At 39.8% G+C, this 20,538-nt stretch overlaps 1 protein-coding gene across 1 annotated transcript in view; it reads right to left on the minus strand.

Annotated features, from left to right (window-relative positions):
* The window catches only part of HEPHL1 (hephaestin like 1), a 54,433-nt gene that overhangs the window by 14,479 nt on the left and 19,416 nt on the right, over nucleotides 1-20,538 (minus strand). Inside the window, exons 6-15 of the mRNA XM_089512833.1 lie at nucleotides 19,043-19,211; nucleotides 17,734-17,870; nucleotides 17,341-17,472; nucleotides 16,566-16,777; nucleotides 13,824-13,974; nucleotides 8,257-8,469; nucleotides 6,830-7,043; nucleotides 5,686-5,825; nucleotides 2,396-2,530; nucleotides 1,634-1,740 (exon numbers count right to left, since the gene is read on the minus strand). Of these exons, the coding sequence (XP_089368959.1) occupies nucleotides 1,634-1,740; nucleotides 2,396-2,530; nucleotides 5,686-5,825; nucleotides 6,830-7,043; nucleotides 8,257-8,469; nucleotides 13,824-13,974; nucleotides 16,566-16,777; nucleotides 17,341-17,472; nucleotides 17,734-17,870; nucleotides 19,043-19,211 (1,610 nt within the window). The remainder of the gene's footprint in view (nucleotides 1-1,633; nucleotides 1,741-2,395; nucleotides 2,531-5,685; nucleotides 5,826-6,829; nucleotides 7,044-8,256; nucleotides 8,470-13,823; nucleotides 13,975-16,565; nucleotides 16,778-17,340; nucleotides 17,473-17,733; nucleotides 17,871-19,042; nucleotides 19,212-20,538) is intronic.

The following is a 20,538-nucleotide window of genomic DNA, read 5'->3' on the forward strand; positions in this document are numbered from 1 at the left end:
AGAAAATTAAGATACACAGGACACTTCTCCAGAACATAATGTAACAAAAGAAGTCAGTGCAGAAGAAATGGGTGCCTATAACAGTTTGCAGCCACACAAACTAAACTAGATCCAAGTATAATAACATCCAAAATTCACAAAACAATATCTTCATTAGACCAACCAACATGCACAAAATGCAAGTGGCAAGCTTTTGAAGCTCCACTGGTTTCTTCATCAGGCAATGGTGTTAAAATTATAGAGGAGAAAGAAAAATATGACAGTGTTATTGTCATAGGCCTACAATTTATCAAGGTGTTGTTGTTCTCAGTTAAGATGGTATGGAGAGATAGTCAAGAAAGGAAGATACTCCTCCGTTTGGCCATGTGGATTCTGGGGGACAAAGAGTCATAAATAAAACTGCATTACCAACACAAAATGATACTTCCTTTGAGACCTAGTTTGTCTTTGTCCTTTGCAAGGCTACCAGCTCCCTTGTTAGGTAGAGAACATTGAATGTTGTGGATTTTGGATTTTATTGTACTTTGATGTATATGGCTAACACAGCTACATAAACTAGATCGAGTATGCTTACAGCTAATCTGTTTTGCTTGCAGCTGGAGTTTGTTGTAAGAAGAAACTGATTAGACTTTGTATGTCTTCAAACTGTTAGAGAATACATTTATTCTGTACTGACTTCTTTTGTCACTTTATATTCTGAGGTAATGGTCCATGCACCTCAATTTTCTGGTCCTTATTTTTGATTATGCCTTCAACAGTGCTCCTTGCATGTTTACTGTTTAGTATCAACCTTAAAATCTTTTTGCAGAGGAGCACTTGGGGCACCACAAAAAGGGGTTGAATTCAAACTTAAACAGTGCTTAAGCTCAGACTTTGATGAGTCCTCAAGAGAAAACTAGGGAAGAAATCCATTCTGTGGGCTTTACTTCTGTATTGCCTGAATGCACTACCCTTGGTATAACTCAATATCAACCCACTCAGGTAAACAATGGCAGTCTACAGCCTTTCTCATAAATAATATTCAACCAGCATTATACAAATCAACTCCCACCCCCTCATCCCTTTATCTTCAAGAGTGTACTCTTCTTACCTACTTGCTGTTAGGTTAAGAAAGATTTTGAATGGGTTCTCTGAAAAGAGTTTGAAAGCAAACAGGCACTGGCCTGCAAAATACACAGAGACACATCGAAAGTTGGCTACAAAGAGTTTATGAGATGAAAATGATGGACACAATATGAAAAGGACTGGTTCCCAATTCTTGAATATTGGAATACTAAGTGGGGAATCAATAAAGATCTATTAAAGAACAATTGACAATTTATAGTAGTAGATAATACAAGGTAACAAATGGGAAAATGACGGGAACTGGATATTTTGTTTACTCTAAAAAATTCTGAAGTTGTTGTGATATTGCGTAACAAAATTACTTTAGAGTACAAAAAAGGGGAGACAAGAAGTAAACCGTAGAATCTCTGTACTCTATACCGAACTAAAGGAAGGAAGACTGTTGTAGAAAATTTATCAAATGTATTGTACTGTACCAACAATGGTAAATATGGTAAACATGTTTATATTTTATATATAGATATGACAAAAAAAACCACACAGAGACACATTATGTGGTTTTAGTTACCTTTACGAAATCCACTGTTGAGTAGTAAACCCAGGTGATACAATTAGGATCAGAGACACCAGGACCTGACCTGGCTGGGAGATTCCACCGGTATGTGCTTATATCGCCTGGTAAGGATACATGTATGTTAAGAAAAGGAGAAGAACAAGGCTGTAATAAATATGGTAAAAATCTAGACTTTCATGACCGAGTGGTGCATTTTCAATACTCATAGTCTTAGCGATGGAAGGTGCCACAAGGGCAGTCTAGACCAACCCCCTGCCATGCAGGAATACACAGTGAAAAGACTCATGAAAGAACACAGAATCAGAATAGAGTCTTAGTGTTGGAAGGGACCAAAAGAATCTTCTAGTCTTGTTCTTTGCCATGCAGGAATCACACTTAAAACATTTCCAAGAGCTGATCACCCAACCACTCCAAAACAACAACAACAAAATATTTTTTGTGGTGTTTTCGGGCTTTGTGGCCATGTTCTGGAGGAGTTTATTCCTAATGTTTCACCAGCATCTGTGGCTGGCATCTTCAGAGAATGCTGGCACTTCCATGCCAGCATTCTCTGAAGATGCCAGCCACAGATGCTTCCAACTTCTAAAAATGGCCACCAAAGTGGCTTACAGGACCTGGGCTGCACCTGGGATAGACCTGGGCGGTGATTTGGCAGTGATTTCTTTGTGATAACACCCAACCTTTTTGGGAAAGGTAAGCCGGGGTTTTAATCCCATGCAATAGGGTCCTAAGGGTGGGGTGCTCCCTGCACCATACCTGGCATAGTGATGCGTGCTTTATTTCCAGTTCCTTCTTCTTCTACACCATGTGCTGATACAGAATAAGGCCTACTAGCCTTGTTCTTAAATACAATTAGTATTGAGTCACCCACTTCAGCATGGACCAATGGTCCTAAGCAAAAAAACAATAAGAAGCAGTTACTGAGTTTTATATAGTGTAAAACTGTAGGGAATACAAAACAAAAAACATAATTTCATTTTAAGACAGTTAAGAAATGATAATAACTAGGCCTGCCTGTCATCAAATTTGGGATGTATGATTTTCCAACGATTTACTGATGAACACTGCAATCCTGTGTATGGTCACTTGAAAGTAAATCCCACTGTGTTCAATGGCGCTTACTTCCAAGTGGCTTGACAAATCTTGAAATCTATTTTGCAGTCTAAATTTGTGTATGGATAAAACCAATTGTTCTAGAAGAAATGAACATGTTTTCTGGGTGAGGCTACTTGGAAAAGTATTGCACAAATTTAAACTGGGCTTAGTCTGAAGGAAATATACCAAATTGCTGCCTTTCACTGGTGAAAGAGTAAACCAGTTGTTTTTCTTGCTCAGATGACCTTTCCAAGACATCAAGGGTTAAGTGCTGCGATGGCTGCTGGTTTTCATGATAGTGGGCCAGTGATGTTTGATATTAATCTAAAGGAGCTATTCAAGGTGCTGAACTCTATTGTCATGTGGTCCCTGAACAGTTACCCAACATTGGGGATGAGTGCAGACCAAAGTATATTCCCTGTGTGTAGTACACAGGCTACAAACCACATCATCCTTGTCCCAAAGTGTGTGTACGTATGAGTATCTATCTTCATGTAGCCTGTTGACTTATGGTGACCCCATGAATTTAATAGGGTTTTCTTAAGCAAAGGATACTCAGAGGTGGTTTTGCCAGTTCCTCTGAAACATAAACTACAGCATTTGGTGGTCTCCTATCCAAATACTAACCAGGACTGACCCTGCTTAGCCCCTAAGATCAGATAGGATCTGGTGCCTTCAGGGTATTTAGGCCCTAGTTTGCCATAGCATTTCTCTAAAATATAGCCTATAGCATTTAGTATTCCTTGGTGATTCCTGCTCAGCTTCAAAGATCAGATGGGATCTGGTGCCATCAGGTATTCAAAACTGTGCCAAAGCACATCAAGACAAATATCTTTGTTTAGTATAAAACAGAGTACTTAATTAAAACAAAACAAAAAACCTTATTTATTTGCTACTTATATTCTTAGTACAAATTTAACTTTGAGTTTAGTAAAATGCCACTTCTAAAATGTTGTTGTTGTTGTTAGAACATTTATATTCCATCCTATATCCTAAACTCTCAAAGTGACATGGAAATAAAATTGATTGAAGCTGATTAAAATAAATCAAAATTTAAACAATAAAAATGCTTTAAGAGACTAAAAGCATATTAACTGACCAGATTAAAAAATTAACACAGTTTAAAACCATGGAGTTAAGTGTGTATACTGCCAAAATACCTATTTTTGAGGGAATAAAGTAGAGATGGGCAACTGGGAAAGGAGGCATCCATGACCCTCTTATGGACCACATCATCCCTCACAGCACAACCAATATTGACTTCATATCAATTTCAGTTTTGGAATTCAGTTTTTAAGGGTCTTTTTCAGGAGTTGTGGTGTGTGTGTGGGGATAATGTGGCACGAGAGAACTCAACCCACCCAAATGTGGCACAAGTAGACCCAATGTCCCTCAGAAGGGTGTCTCCTGTGGGACTTTGGAAGTGCAAAATGTGGTCCCAGGAACTCTGAGGACCCATATGCTGTGTTTTCCCCATCCCTGCTGTTCTAAGAAATGACTAAAAGGGGTTCTTTGGTGTGCTGTTTATGGGGTGTTTTGCTGATTTTCATCTTTTGTCTTTTAATGAATCTGTTTTATAGGCTTTTTATTTCTGTGGATCAGTTAACTGCATTTTATTAATAACTTTTTATATCTTTTTACTTCTTTTTTGTCATTGTTTTTAACTGCATTTAACTTTTGTTTGGTGACTTGTGTCCCAATATTGAGAAAAGGGCAACACATACATGGATGAATGAATAATAATAATAATAATAATAATAATAGGAGCATTTCAATGAATTCTAATTATTCTGCCTTTTCACAGCTACACACACTGGGTACAAATTCACCCAAATGGGTATTCATTCAAACCCTATTAGTTTTCAAAGAAGCATGTTTCAAAGCAAGAATTTGCTTATATATATTCTGTTTCAGAATGTTCTGCCTGTCTCCAAAAAGACAAGATAAAATGGATTCTTCACTCCAAATCTCTTGCTCAAATGCAAACTTATTTTTAATGAAATATTTTAAATATCCAATGGCTTTAGAAACACACATGCTCATTTCACACTCCTAATTTGATCTTATGTTGGAAACATTTTGCCATTAGTGAGATGTGGCTCCTCCTCCTGGTGAAACTCTCAATTTGCAACCCACTGCCTGTAATGCAAAACTCTTTCCGAGACAATGCATCCAAATGGCAGTTTTGAAGAGAGAGAGCTGTGTATTTATTGTGAGTATGAGAAACCTTTGGCCTTCTGGATGTTGTTGGGCCAACTCCTGTTACCCCAGATCATGGCCCTTGGTGTCATGTGTGATAATGAGAATTTCAGTCCAACAACTTCTGGAGGACCACAGGTTCCCACATTCCCAGTCCAGTTCAGTGAGTGCTTGCTCTTTTCAATGGCATAAATCTGTGCCTCCATCTGGTGCTTCTCAGTTGCCTTTCCTACATTTGTCCATTATTCAGCATTAACTATGTTCCGATATAATTATTAATAATATACTTTATACTCAAATGCATAGCACTTTCAAGTTTCCAAATAGCTTCATGTTATCATCAGCACTTAGTCACAATTCTTACAATATTCATGTATAATAAATCAATATTATTATCCTTCATATTACAGATGGAAAAGATGAGTGATGACTGAGGCCATATAATTAGTTAGTGGAAGGGGTGAGATTCAAGTTATGAGGATTTCCAGTTCATAACCTAGTCTCTTAGGACCCTTTCACATTACATGGTTATAACAGTATGACCCCACTTTAACTGCCATAGCTGCATCCTATAGTAACCTCTTTATATTGAGACTGCAGTTCTATATGCACCTACATGGAAACTGTTCTCACTGAATTCAGTGGAACTTATTTTGAAATAGACATGTATAACATTGTGATGTAAGCGTGTATTTTAAATATGTTTTCAAGGATAGGCCTTCTATCATTTATGGTTCAACCAAGTTTCTCACCTAGAATTTGAAGGTGTTGCTCCTTTGCTGTCCTCATTTTCTGCTCTGTGAACTCTCCATTTTTGTATTCTCTGTAAACCACCTTCTTGTACTTTGACCCTATGAGATCTTCACCTTGACTCAGAAATACATGTCCGTAACTTGAAAATCATTTTAAAACGAAGAGAGTTAAAAATCTAGTAATAAAAGCAGCAGCAACAACATGAAAATACATTGATACATGGACATGCAAGCTGGGATTGGAATAGCATGATACTTAATATTTTTTTTAGTCTTGTTAAACACAGAAGATGAGAGACATGAAATGGAGGACAATGGTATCCCCTATTCAACTAGTGTGATGAACCATGCATGTTCGCACAGATGCAAATGTTTATCCAGATGCATTCAAGGGAATCTGTTCCCAGATAGGTATGCCTCAGATTGCAGCTCTGTGCAAAATTACTTGTGAGTCTGACCTGCATTTCCAGTTGTGACATACCTTCAAATAAATTTGCATGGGTTCAGGCTGCCAGTGCCATTGAAATTAATGGGATATGTTAGCACACCTGGCTTATTTGTTGCATTGGTTATAATGGGACTTAGTTGTGACTTTATGGATGAGAGTCCCTAATCCACTATATGGATTAATGATCCAGTCTTTTTGTTATTAACTTAATGCATTTTCTGCCTTTCTGAGTCAATGATTCTCACACATGGTTCACAACAAGACTGCTCTGGCGGGACCTCAGAAAAGTTAATTTTTAGAACAGCAACTCCCAGAATCTTAAGACAGTATGGCCATGTTATCATCCCAAAAAGTATCTCTTCCAAGCTCTGGTGCTGTCCTGCTCTAGAACTGCTCAAACATTTCCCCTGAAGGTTAATTTTTAAAGAGGAGAAGTGGCAGTGCATGAATCTTCCAGGTATCCATGCTCTTTGACCTGGGCCACATCTATATTGCAGAATCAATACTGCTTTTATTGCTATGGCTCAATGCTGGGATTTGTAGTTTTGTGAGATATTTCTGTCACAGAGAGCTCTCATGCCACAACAAACTACAAATCCCAGGATTCCATACGATGGAGCTGTGTTAAAGCTGTGAAGCTGCATTAATTCTGCCATGTGGCAGCAGCCCTGGAAGAATATCAGCATTTGTCAGTACCTCTCCTCTTTGTCCATTCTCTCCACCTTCTTCTGTGTCCAGTTCTTCTCAGGAGCATAGTCCCACTCCATTTCTTCAGCAGCAATGTAATAGGTTCTCATTGTTCCATAGTACTTCTCATCCTGCAACCTCTTTTTACAGGACCTGACTTCATACATCTGCTTCATCCCACCAGTAAAATGATCAAATGTTGTGCAAACCAGTTGGAAAGTCCCTGAAAAGACATTTATGCCATTTTTCACAATGTTAGCTCAACTGTCATTGTTGCTGTTTTTATTTGTATGGAGGCACCTCAAATTGTAAAAAACTGTGCCAACAAACAAACGTCTCTACCAAAAGATTATATTCTAAGACATGCTACATTAGAACAGGAAAGGAAATAAAAAGTGAGGTTTACATGGGAAAGTATGTGAATACAAAACCGGGAGTGCTTCCACACTTACAGAGTTATAGCAGTTTGACACTAGTTTGATTGCTCTGGTTGCATGCTTTGGAACCCTGTCGTGGGATGTGTAGTTTGGTGAGCACTAAAACGGTTTTTGCTAGATAGCTCCAATGAACTACCTTAAACTACAGTCCTATATCTATCTAGCAAAGAATTTTTGGTATCTCACCAATTTATAAATCCCAGAACTCCATAGGAGGGAGCCATGACTGTTAACATGGTATAAAACTGCTATAAATGTGTCATGTGGCACTATGTAATGGCAAGGATCTGCAGGAGAAAAGTAAAGCAGGTTGGTAACAGATAAGTTAGTATAATACAAAAACTGTCACCAATTGAATGAAGGATTCAAGGAGGCGAGTACAGAAAAAATGTTGCTCCTCTCAGTGCTTCTTGAGATATCTGATGTGGGGACCAGCATAATTTTTCTCCCTATGTGCCAGGGACGAGCACCATGTTTGTGCCCATTGATAACAACTGTTTCTTTCTTTCCTGGAAACTCGCCAGGAACCCAGAAGCCAATGAGGCTGGCACCAATTCAGGGACCACTACCTTAAGTAGTACTGGTTTACCATATTTGCATTTAATTTATTTATTCCTAGGGTACAACACTATGGACATTTTATCTTAGGGTGGTTTTAAAATAGTTTAAATGAATAAAATATCCATAAATAATGCATATGTTGTGAAGATGGGGCGATAAATACTGTCTTAACAATTGGTCAATGGTTGTAAAAAGTAGTTAAAAGAATAAAAGTTGGAGGCAAGGTTTGCAGTTGAATAATGAATATGCCAAACTATAGGCTGAAAGTAGAATTTCACATTATGATCACTCAATTAACATCAACAGTTTTTGAAAAATCTTTCTAGCTTTTTATAACTTGTAAGAAAAGTGTATTTAATGAAGAACTTTAAATGAGCATAAGGAAACAGGTTAATGCCAAGTGGAAAAAAGGATACTGGTTCTGCTCTTACAACCTACCTACTTGGTCTGGCTGCATCAGCGCTGTTGCTGAAGTGTGAGGGAACAAGGCAAGTGTGTCCCTTATTCTTCCACCCAAATGGATGGTATTTCCTTGAAAATGAACACCATGCATGTTGGTTTCGGTGCCTAATCCAATCATATGCCAAGAAACCTTGTCATCCTTGCACATTTTGAGGCTGGGCATGGTACCATACAGGTAACCATTGACAGCTGAAAAGAGAAGGAAGAGAAAACACTCAGAGGATAAGAGTTTTGTATATAATTCTGCAAACTCACAGAAGCAACATGTTGTGAAGAAGTATAGCAGCACTGGAAGATATTAGGGTTCCACTCTATTCCCCCTTTAGCTTCTCTTTCATTGTTCCTGCATGGCGGGGGGTTGGACTCTTCAAACTCTATGATTCTATGTACTTTAATTACAACAGTCAGTTAGTATCCCATGATAACCATGGTCACTCCTCATTGCCCTGTTTTGGTACATTTCCTTTCTATTTTGAGATTTATGGGAAAGGGGCTTTACACATTGCTGCCCAATTCCCACAAAATCAAAATTTTTTCCTCACTGATTTTTCTGGGGCACTCTCTACTCTATCCTGGGGACATTTTAAAATAGGTGACCTATCTAAATAGCATTTAGTGTTGGTGTTTTCATCATGAATAAAGGTCAGAAATGGCCACTGAGTGGCAGGAGTAAATATCAGAAATATTCCTTTGACCCTTTTTGAAGGTTCTCTAACCCAGGAGTAATGGCTTTGCTGTGGATACATAAAGCTTGCCACTGTGACTGGTTGAAGGAATACTGGATTTTCTTAGTGGCATTTTATGATTAATGTTGCAGTTCTTCGTGCAGCAGCCAGACAGACTTGCTGCATTTCCATCCGCTTTGTACCTCTGTCTCAGGAACTGATTTTCTTCCTATCAGCTAGATGCTGAAGATAAATTAGAGAGGCCTGTTGTTTTCTAGATGCCCTGGCGAGGAATTTTGCAGAGTTATCTAGTGGTTGACAGCCAGTGTGGCATAGCAGTTTGGGTGTTGAATGGATTCTGGAGACCAGTATTCAAATCCCCGCTAAGCCTTAGAAACCCACAGGGTGAGCTTGGGCAAGTTACATTCTCTCAGTCTCAGTGGAAGCCAATGGCAAACCTGAAATCTTACAAAGAGAACCCCATGACAGGTTTGCCTTAGGGTTGCCATAAGTTAAAGGCACATTGCAACAATTTGGTGGTTGTTGCTCCAAACTGAATGTTGGACTAGAAGGATTCTTTAGGACTTTTCTTGCATTTTTACAAATAGATTACACAGCTCAGGCAGACATGCAGGGCAACACAAACATTGTTTGTGCTGTTTGATTACAACTCCCATCATCCAAACAACTGGCCTTGGTGGCAAGGATTGACAGAAGTTAGAGTTTGAAAGGCTACAGGTTGCCAGCTGGGAGCTTTGCAGGCCTCCAGATGTCTCTGGACTGTAACTTTCGTTCCTGACTAATGGCTATGCTGGCTATAGCTACTGGAAGTTGCAGTTCAAGAATATCTGATGAGCCACAAAATTCTTATCCCTGCTTCAATAAGTGATCAGCACTTTCATCTGATTGTGTTGCGTCCATCTTAAGAGAATCTATAAGGACAGCAGTGGATACATAACCTTTTGCTTTAATAATATTTCCTTGGATAAGGGCAAGTGGATAGCTGCCATGACATCTAAGATAAAGTTGCCATTGCTACAATTATGCCTAATGACTATAATGAAACTTAATTCACCGGCAGTAAATTACTGTGAATGTCTGATTAGGATAATAACTTGTTATTAAGTGTCCATTTCAGATCATACAGGAATGCAACCACTCACAATACCCAGTTGCCAAAGTTCACAGAGTGTACACTAAATTGGTTGTGTTAATCACATACTGTCTGGAGCGGGGTGACTAGAAAACTTAATTAAAACTTGCAAACTTAGGTTGTTTTGAACTCTGTACAAATTTGCAACATGGGCTTCATCCCACACACATACCATCAACCCATCCCATCTGTACAACCTGTTAAAATTATAGGTTCTCCCTCTAAAACCAGTTCCTCACACTTTCTCATTCCTACTGTGTCTTTTCAACTTTGTTCTTTTCTCTTTCTGTGGCAGCTGCTGGGTTCTGACAGAGTGGTGAATCTGCTCCTGCTGTCAGTCTCAGCATGTCATCCCAGGCAGTACATTCTATTCTCAAAGTAAGTTGATCTCTTTGGATACCTCCCTTAAAGTTCTGATTGAAAGGCAAAATGGATTCACTGCCACACTGAAAAGAAAGTTGTTAGACTCCCCCACATTTCTGGCTACCCAATGGTTACTTACAGCTAGAAATAGCAATATAGTGATTGTGTTCTTTTACAGCCATTCACACAGTTTGGCAGCACTGACTCTCTCTGGGATCAATGTCCCTCATTATTATTGTGTTTTGTCCCTCTTGCTTGTGCACATTAAATTCTTGGTAGTTCTTCAGTGAGTATGCATGGAAGCACACTTTTTTCATTCTTTAAAACTACAAACTAAGTGCACCTCCAGAAGGGCCAACCATTGCAGTACATATTAGGCTGTTATGTTCTTGGGTTGCATATTGTTCCCATCCCCATATCTGGTGAGGGGCCTTATCCTGTCAGAGCTTATCCATGCCCAAAATGTACATACTTTGCTATAAGTATGTAAAGAGATCTTGTAGCATTTTTGAGACTAACAGAAAGAAAGAAGCTGGTAGCTTGCATCTGAGGAAGTAAACTCAAGTCTATGAAAGCTCATGCTATCACCTTTCTTTCAGTTAGTCTGAAAGGTGTTACATGATCCCTTTGCTTACTGATTTTTCCAGACTAACAAGGCTATGTCTTTGAGATCTCTCTAAGAGTTATGTGGGTAGAAATGTAATGAGGGAAGGAAGATTACAGGAGAAAATCTATTGAAAGGTCACAACCCCATTCAGTGCAACATCTGTGGGACTGTATAGGAGGATCTGAAGCAATGGAACCATCCACTAGGATTAATAAGGCTGATTTCATCCATCTTCAATTACAGATCTAATTTCATGCTTCTTTAACATTGTAAAAATCACCTCCCACTGGGTTCATGTACATTTAATAAAGACATAGTGGATGAAAAAAAGACAGCAGTCAGCTCATTCTGCACCCAGGAAAATTAGAGGACCTAATCACAATTTCTTGATTCAGCCTGTGATCCTGCTTAACGAATTTAAATTATAATCTGTCTGATTCAAAGGACCTTTTGATTTGTTATTTTTGCTATTCAGGCAAAGGATGAACAGGACATATGGCGGAGTTGTTGCTGTTGTTTCTAAAACTGAAATGAATCTCAATGAATCCTCTAGAACTGGGAAGGGGGAAATGTCAAATGTTCCCCAAAGATAGTTTGCAGTCGTCTACTAACTTGCTGTTGTTGTGCATTTTCGGCCACAGGTTTTTGTGTGAGCAAGATTTGAGTTACCTTCCTCTGAGGCTGAGAGAGACTGACTTGCCCAAAGTCTCCCAATGGGTTTCCATTATTAAGAGTGAATTTGAACTCTGGTCTCCAGAGTCCCCTCTACTAACTCCCAGAGGAAAAATCCACCCAAATTTATTTATTTTTTAAAAAATGGGACAACTGCATCTCTGCCCCGTCCCAGATTCATCCCTTTTCACTTGCTGCCCCTCACTCCTGGAACCTCTTTCCCCCACGAGCCTCACGGGTCTTCACTTCTTTAACTAGTTTCAAAACAGAGTTGAAGACCATCCTGTTCAGAGAAGCGTTCCCTGGCATTGCATGACTATTATTTGCTATTTGATGTTTTTAATTTGTTGCCTGTTTTATTGAATCCTTTTCTGTATTGTTAGGTATTATTTATATGTATTATGCTATTATTTCTTAGATTGTATGCCATGGGCAGGTTTACTCTTATCTATTTTATTGTTTGTATGTACAGCGCTATGCAAATCTACAGCGCTTTATAAATAAAGCATAATAATAATAATAATAATAATAATAATAATAATAATAATCTCTAATGGGTTCAAGGTATAGGTCCTCCTCCCACATTTCAGGGTGTTTCTTCAACAAAGTGGAAGTTTTTTAATTTTAGTTTTAAAAAACACCTGGAAATGGGCTTTGCTTGTGAAAGTGAAGTCTTATAGTTATGGGAAAAGTGTGGAATCATGGGCTTCTGCAGTTGATCTCCCTGTCAAAAAAACCACAGAACACAAAGAAAGTTCCAAAGCATTAAAGAATGCAAGAGAGAAACTACACTGGTGGCTGTGGGGTCAGTGGGACAGCGAATCCACTCCAGATATTAGTCTGAATTAAAAAAAAACACAACTATCCAAGGTCCTAAGCCTACTGGAGGATAGGTTTCAGCAGACTGGAAAGCTCCCAGGTAGATTCACTGTGCCACTGAAATTGGAGCCACCAGCCCTTCTGTGTGTATGTGCCTTTAAGTCACCTGTCAACCTATGGCGAGCCTATGAATTTCATAGGGTTTTCTTAGGCAAGAAATACTCAGAAGTGCTTTTGCCACTTCCTTCCTTTGAAATATAGCTGACAACACCTGGTATTTGTTGGAGGTATCCCATCCAAGAAATAACCAGGGCTGTCTCTGCTTAGCTTTCATGGTCAGACAGGAACTGGTGCCCTAAGGGTTTGTTGTTGTGTGCCTTCAAGTCATTTCTGACTTACGGAGACCTAAGGCGTTGTTATCGAGGAGTTTTCTTGACAAGATTTGTTCAGAGGAGGTTTGCCATTGCCTTCCCCTGAGGCTGAGAGCATGTGACTTGCCCAAGGTCACCCAGTGGGCTTCATGGCTGAGTGGGGAATCGAACTCTGGTCTTTAGAGAAGAGGAGGGGACAGACCTGTTCTCTGCCTCCCCAGAGGACCAGTTCTAATGGCTTTAAGTTACAGGAGGTTAGATGTTGATTGAACAGTAGAAAGAAACCTCTTGACCATAGGAGCACTTTAGCAATGGGACCATTTTCCTAGAGAGGTAGTGGTTGCTCTCAGTCTGGACATCTTTAAAAATGGGCTAAACAGCTAGCTGCTGGTCTGTTGCTCTAGCTGGCGATGTTGCACTGCGAAGGAGGTTGAATTCGATGGGCCTTGGGTCCCCCTCCAATTTTATGATTCTGTGATCCCATGGCTATCATTACTTGTTCACTGTATAAAAATGCTGATATGGAATAATTAAAATAGACACAAAAATATGATTGCATATAAGTCTTTGGTAGTGATGGGCAAGTTCCACTAATAATTGCTGGAAGAGGATTCAGAGCCCCATTGATATGGGAACTATGAACTGCCATTGTACAGTAGTGACATTCTAACGATATGGTAAGGCATACAGAGCAAGGGAAGGCAAGACTTTTCCCTCCTTTCTTTCCTGGTGATGGTATTCCAGCAATGGCGACAAACTGAGAGATGGAACAGAGAAGACTCTCCCACCACTCTTTGGTATCCCATTTCCTTTAACTAAATGGGAATTTCTGCTTTATAATACCCAAAGACTCCAGCCATCCTCACTTCCTAAAAAACCGACACACCTCTTACCATGCATTGTGTTGGATTCTTGGAAATCCTCATCTTCCTTATTAACTATTGAGGGATCACCAGTAAATGCCTCAATGTTTGTGTCAAGATAGAAACTCAGATTCTCATCCATAATTGCAAAGAGCAAATAGAATTCTTTGTCTATCCCTTTCTGCAAGCAAAAAATAAAAAAGTTCCAAATAATACACACTTTTAAAAAAGAAACTGTAAACAGGAGATCAGAAAGGAATCATTACATTAGAATAGTCTTAAATAAATAAATAAAGTGGCATTGCAGTACAGAATGTCAGAGTGGAGCTGTTCAAAAATGTCTCTACTGTATTTGAAGCCCTGTTCTGAAGTGGGAAGTCCATTTTACAAAATATTCTAGAGCAAAAATCAATTACTTTATTTCTGAAACCATTCTGTCTTTTCCAATACTCAGGCTGTGAATGACATTGCCTCTACAGTTTCCATAGTGCAGGGTAGAGGCGACTGTGAAAGCTGAAGGGGCCATATTACCTGTACAGGAGACCTTGGAGAGCTAGCAACTGCTTTCCCCCCTCTTGGTTCCATAGAGGACATTTTGAGGCGCATATATATATATATATATATATATATATATATATATAATCACAATAATTCATCTTCACCCCTGGGAGATCCAGGGGGGCTCCAAGCACATGGAAGGGTCCTGCACACCCCCTAGAAATCATGTTTGGACATTCTGAAGCAAAAAAATAAAATAAAAATATTATCACCACTCCTGCTCCTGTTCTCTGTTTTTATGAATGAAAATAAAACCCTGCAGCATAAAGAGCTCATTAGTTTGCTTCTGGTTGTTGCTAGGTTTGAGATAGCTAAGAACTGGAAAGTCAAATATTGCAGGATGGTGGACTAGACTCTGGGACTTGTGGTCAATGGAGAAAATGGCAGATAATAACAGCAGAGCGAGAGGCTTACACTCTGGATTGACCTTTCATAAGATTTGGCACCCATTTATTGAATACATCCAGCAAGATTTAGTCTCTAGACATCCCCCAATTTTAACTAATTTGTTATGAAAAGATGTCTTTGAGGTAGGGTTGCCATAACCCGGCTGCAACCGGGATTGTCCTGGTTTTGGCAGCCCCGGGCCCCTCCCGTCTCGGGTGCCGCCAAAACCCGGGACAACCCCGGTTGCAGCCGGGTTGCACCGCGACCGGGGCCTCGCTGCCCTCCTCCTCCTCCACCGCGCATGGCTGCGCGAAGGAGGCAGAGGAAGAGGAGGGCTGCGTGGCCTGGGGCGGAGGAGGCGAAGGTGGAGGCAGCGCCTCCTGTGCGCGGCCGCGCCACCCTCCCCACCGCCCCGTGGCCTCCTCCCTCCTTCCCGGCCTCTGAAGAGGCAGAGGCCTCTGCAGAGGCTGGGAAGGAGTGCGGGGAGCCACTGCGATCACCGTGAACGTGGGTGGCCTCCTCCTTCCTTCCCGGCCTCTGAGGAGGCCGAGGTCTCTGCAGAGGCCGGGAAGGAGCGCGGAGGGCCACCACGGTCGCGGGTGGCCTCTTCCCTCCTTCCCGGTCTCTAAAGAGGCCGAGGCCTCCGCAGAGGCCAGGAAGGAGCGTGGTTTCGCATGTCCTCCATTTTTTTTAAAAGTGCCCTACATTTGAAAATGTTGTCCTACATTTGTCTGACATTTGTCCCGGTTTGGAGGTCCTGACATATGGCAACCCTACTTTCAGGATCCTTGAATACACCTTTTATCTATAATTTTCAAGGCCTTATCTGGGTTATTGCCTTTATTTATTGTTGTTTTGGTGTACTGTTTGTTGTCATGTTTTGTTTTAGAATGTATTAATAAATTGTAATTAAAATATTTGTTTTATTTGTGGAGGGGAAGGTGCAAAGCAAATATTATTTCACCATTCAAGGACCCTAAGGGGCCCTAAAGTGGTCCTGAAAGTCACATGAAGATGCCACACCTTTCCCACCCTGCCATAAGAACATCATGTACACACACACACACACACACGGCTTGGTGAAATATCAGGAGTTGCACACATATTTTTAAAAGGGCAACATTAAGACCAAGCGAACACAAGCAACAGAACTAAGGCTGCACATGCTCAGCAGGCATTGAATGTTGACTAGGGACAAGAAAGGAAATGGAACATTGGGAAGGAGGGAGAATGGAATAGACTAGCTGGGCCTAAACTGCTAGTCTTAATTAGATCAGACCAGCTGAATCAATGGAACTTACTAACAGTACATTCACCAAGGACTTCTTTTAGTAGATGTCCCTCTGCAACATCCAGGCTGGAACATGGAAAACTATTTTTTGAACTACAGTGTAACTTTCAGTATCCCCAGGCCAGCATGGCCAAACAGTTGCTGATCAAGACAGTTCCTAATGGTAGCCCTGCCTCACAAGAGTTCTCAGAGTGAACGATACCCTGGGTTCCTCTGGCTTTTTACATAACCTCTTCTCCCATTATGCTATGATATACCCAATCCAGGTATGATGGTTCATATTTTTGAACTGAAAGATAAAATTGGGATGTGCACCTATCTCATTTAGGATCTTTGTGACTTTCCAGAGGACATTTTGTTCTCCCTGTTGGAGACACAAAGTGGAACTAGATTAACTTTACCCTGCTCCAGCAAAGTGATTCTAGTTCATACATTTCCAATGAGTGCAATCAATACAAGTCAATACAAGCTACCAGGTTCAACCTAGGCTCATTCATTTGGAATGTGTTCAGTTGGAAACCCATCAGGATATGTACCTGTGATCCATCAGGTTCCAGAGAATCCTTTTTACAGATTATTAGAGGTCCCACAAGACCAGATTGGGTGTCCATCACTGGATCAGTTGCTGAATAGTATAGGTAGGTGAGACAAGGTGGATCACTGTCTGTTGGGCCAACACTTTCAGGAACTCTCCATTTGTATTCAAAGACGTCACCAGGTTTAACATGGGCTCCATGCTTCTCATACCCTTAAAAATATACATAGAGGTGATAAAAAAGAATGCTCCAAATTTGTTAAGAATGCTAAAACCCAGATTCATCATCATAATCATCATAATCATAATCTCTGGTGTTACTGACAGTAATTCTGGACCATCACTGATTTGAACTGTATCCAAGAATCTAGAATCAGAGAATAAAGTTGCATGTTGCAAGTAGTAATAGTAGTAGTAGTCATTATTACCATTATTAATAAGAAGTCATTTATATCCAAAACATATCATATGCATATGTATCATTGTGACCCATAGAAAGAGGGTGGAATGTAAACGTGATAGATAGACAAACAAACAAATAGACAAGGAACAGCATTATCAACTTTTTTAATCAACTATTTTAATTATTGTTATCAATAGTTTTTAACAGATTATATTTTAAATTGTAACAGATTTAATTCTTTTTAAAGGGGGGTAAAATTTGCATCTGTATTGTTGATTATGTATTGTATCGGTTATAAAAATGTAAGCTGCTTTGCTGTTATAGCAGAAAAGCAGGATATAAATAAAAGATTTATTTTATTTTATTAACTCACCATCCACATAAAATGCTCCTTCTGACGACTTGTTGAAAGCTACACCATGAGGCATCATGCTGTGGTTCTTGTCTGCTTTATTAGCAAACGTAATCAAAATTGTATCTCCAACTTCAGCTTTGATAACTGGGCCTTGAAAACAGGGGGAGATAAATGAGCTGATTTGCTCACTGAATTAATATGGGTTAAACTTTCTCTCCCCATCTCCCTCCTCACCTGCCTCACAGGACTCTTATGGGGATAAAAATGGGGAGAAGGAGACTTTGTTAACTGTGGTATACCTGTACAGGTTTATTTCACTGTGTTGACAAACCACAAAGTCACATCATGGTCAGTGATGTGACTGAATCCAGAAGTGAGAGAAGACTCAATATTTGAACTCTTCAGTCGTACCAAGTATGCCAAGGTGAGCAGCATCTTCAAGTCTCTCCTTTTTGGAAAACCTTCTGTCGGTGTAGGCTACATAGTGAACTTTCCAATATCTCCCTCCTATTCGATCTTCTCCTTGTCTGAAGAAAGGTTCTGAGTCACTGTGAGATGACAAGACATTGTCTCTCATTGTAAGGCTTGTCACAGATTTGTAATACACAGCTGAATATCACACTATACTGTTATAGCACTATTATTCCACTTTAACTGCTATGGCTGCCTCCTGTGGAATCCTGGGATTTGCAGATTGGAGAGATGCATTCAGAATTCTCAGACAGAGAGCTCTTAGGCCTTATTCAGCTATTTCACAGGAGGCAACCATAGCAATTAAAATGGAATAAAAACATTATAATGGTGTAGTATGATATTGACAACAGTTTAAAGCACAATGATAAAACCCTCAGCTTTGGAATGAACTAAACATTATGTGAAACAGGTTATTTATTTTGTTATTTATTTTTTCTTTTTTAAAAAAATCTCCCAGCAACTCTGAGCTGCAGTTTTAGCCTTGTAACAAACCTATGAGGAAGGTTACTCTCAGAAGTAGCTATTTGCCAAGGACTGCAACTGGAGTTTGGAAACACTGGCTGGCATGCTATACTGCTGTTACGGATCTATAACTGCTCCACAATCAACTACATGAGGGAATGTCTTTCTCTCTACATATGCCTGCCTTAGCACTGAAATCTATTGGAAAAGCCCTTCTCCATGCCCCAACAGTTATTGTTATTGCTGTGCCTTCAAGACATTTCTGACTTATGGCGGCCTATCACAGGGGTTCCTTGCTAAGATTTGTTTAGAAGAGATTTGCCATTGTCTTCCCCCGAGGCTGAGAGTGTGTGCCTTGGTTATAGAGAACATGAAAGGAATAGCCCTCAGGATGGTGACCTGCATTTTTCACAGGAAAGATAGTATACTGGTTTGAAAAATGAATACAAGAAATTTCCCACTAACTCCTATACAAACAAGCTTCATTTATATACTGCTTCATACCGCCTAAGCAGAGTCTAAGCGGTTTACAAATGTAAGCTAATTTGCCCCAACAATCTGTGTTGTACTCATTTTAGCAACCTTGGAAGGATGCAAGCCTGAGTTGAGCCGTTTTGCTGAACTCGCAACCTTATGGTTTTGAGTGAGTGGCAGCAGTACAGGCATTTAACCACTGCGCCACCAGGACATGGCATGTGACATATATTAAAGAAAACTTCAGCTTTCAGTTCAAAGAAAATAAGGAAAAAATCTGGACTAGAGTGATATCAAGCTGGACACTTGCCTTCCAGTAGCATTTAAAGCCTGCCCAGTGAATTTATCAATGCCACCAGGTCCATAATCCCACAGAATTCTTTCAGCAGCAATGAAATATCTTCTTTCCTGTCCACTCTCTGAAGGCCTTGTAATGTTGTGGTTGCAGGCCTTGATGTTGAACAATCCCATCATACCAGCTGTGGTGCAGAAAACACACATAAGAAGCATTTCATCTCTTTTGACCTTGCAATACAACCAATTCTTCTGATGCTGTAATTTCCACACTGGGCTATTATCGGGGATAATCAATGTGCTAAAAGAGAATTACCAGCATGTCACAAGAAATGAATGAATGAATGAAATACTTAACCTTCATTAAGACAAATGGGACATTTTAATCTCCAAGAGTCACACTGTGTTCCAGATTTCACCAGTACTAGATCTACAAAGCAGGCATTTAATGACATTGCCACCTGAGGAGTTGCAAAAAATGTCCCTGAGTTTCAATCACCCGCCATGTCAAACTTTTGTTTAAACAAAAACAAAGGAAACAATGTTTTTAATATTAAAAAAAATTGGGACAAGGTATTCAACACCATCTTTAAAACTAAAGATTTATTTCAGTATGATATTTTTGTGGATTTTAATCAGCTTCAGGTTCTTGCTGAAGTAAATTACTCTAAGATATGCTCCTGAATTCTCCACTCACTCATCCACTCTCCATTTCTGTTTATGCTAATACAAACCAACCATCTTTCCCCAAAACTAGTATATTTAAGTCACAAAAACTGTGTTGGTGATGACCATTTGCAAAAAGGAAAGGAAGATAATTACTCAAAATAAAATATAATGTGGATACCAATTTTCTGATTCTCGGTGTTTCAATATTGTTGAATACCCACAAACACTCTTATGTACATGGGGCATTTTTGTATCCCAGAACATAGTGAAATAGTATGGAATCATGATAACCAAAGTGATATCAAACTGCTATAAGTGGGCAGCACAGATGCACTCTAACTCTGCTGCATCACATATAACTGGATCACTCAAACATTCCTACATTTTCAGGACTAAATATAGGAACATATTTAGTCCAGAGATGATGGAAGTTGGTATTCCCTTCTTTCCTTTGCAATGACCAAAGCTCTTGCCCAACTCTTAACTGTCTGATTAAAAATAATAATTCTAAGCCGCCCTGAGAGCCATTAGGGCTGAAGGGCGGGGTATAAATACCTAAATAAATAAAAAATTAAAAAAACTCATTGTATTGCTGTGATAGCTTCCTTCTATGGCCATTCTGTTGCTAGTAGAGTCCAGGGGTGTCTTGCTATGTTTCCATAGCTAGATCATACTGACAACATGATCTGCTGAGACCTCCAGATGACCAGAAGATGTCATCAACCTGTGTTTTGGCTGGGAGAAGAGCAGCTGAGTTCCATATACAGAATACTGACTATCCAACTTATTGCTGTTATGTGTGACCATGTAGGATATTGGCAATGGTCTGTTTAGCCTATGCTT

The sequence above is a fragment of the Sceloporus occidentalis genome, unplaced genomic scaffold, assembly GCF_023333645.1.
Source record: "Sceloporus occidentalis isolate IW3139 unplaced genomic scaffold, rSceOcc1.0.p SCAF_2, whole genome shotgun sequence".
Classification (NCBI taxonomy): domain Eukaryota; kingdom Metazoa; phylum Chordata; class Lepidosauria; order Squamata; family Phrynosomatidae; genus Sceloporus; species Sceloporus occidentalis.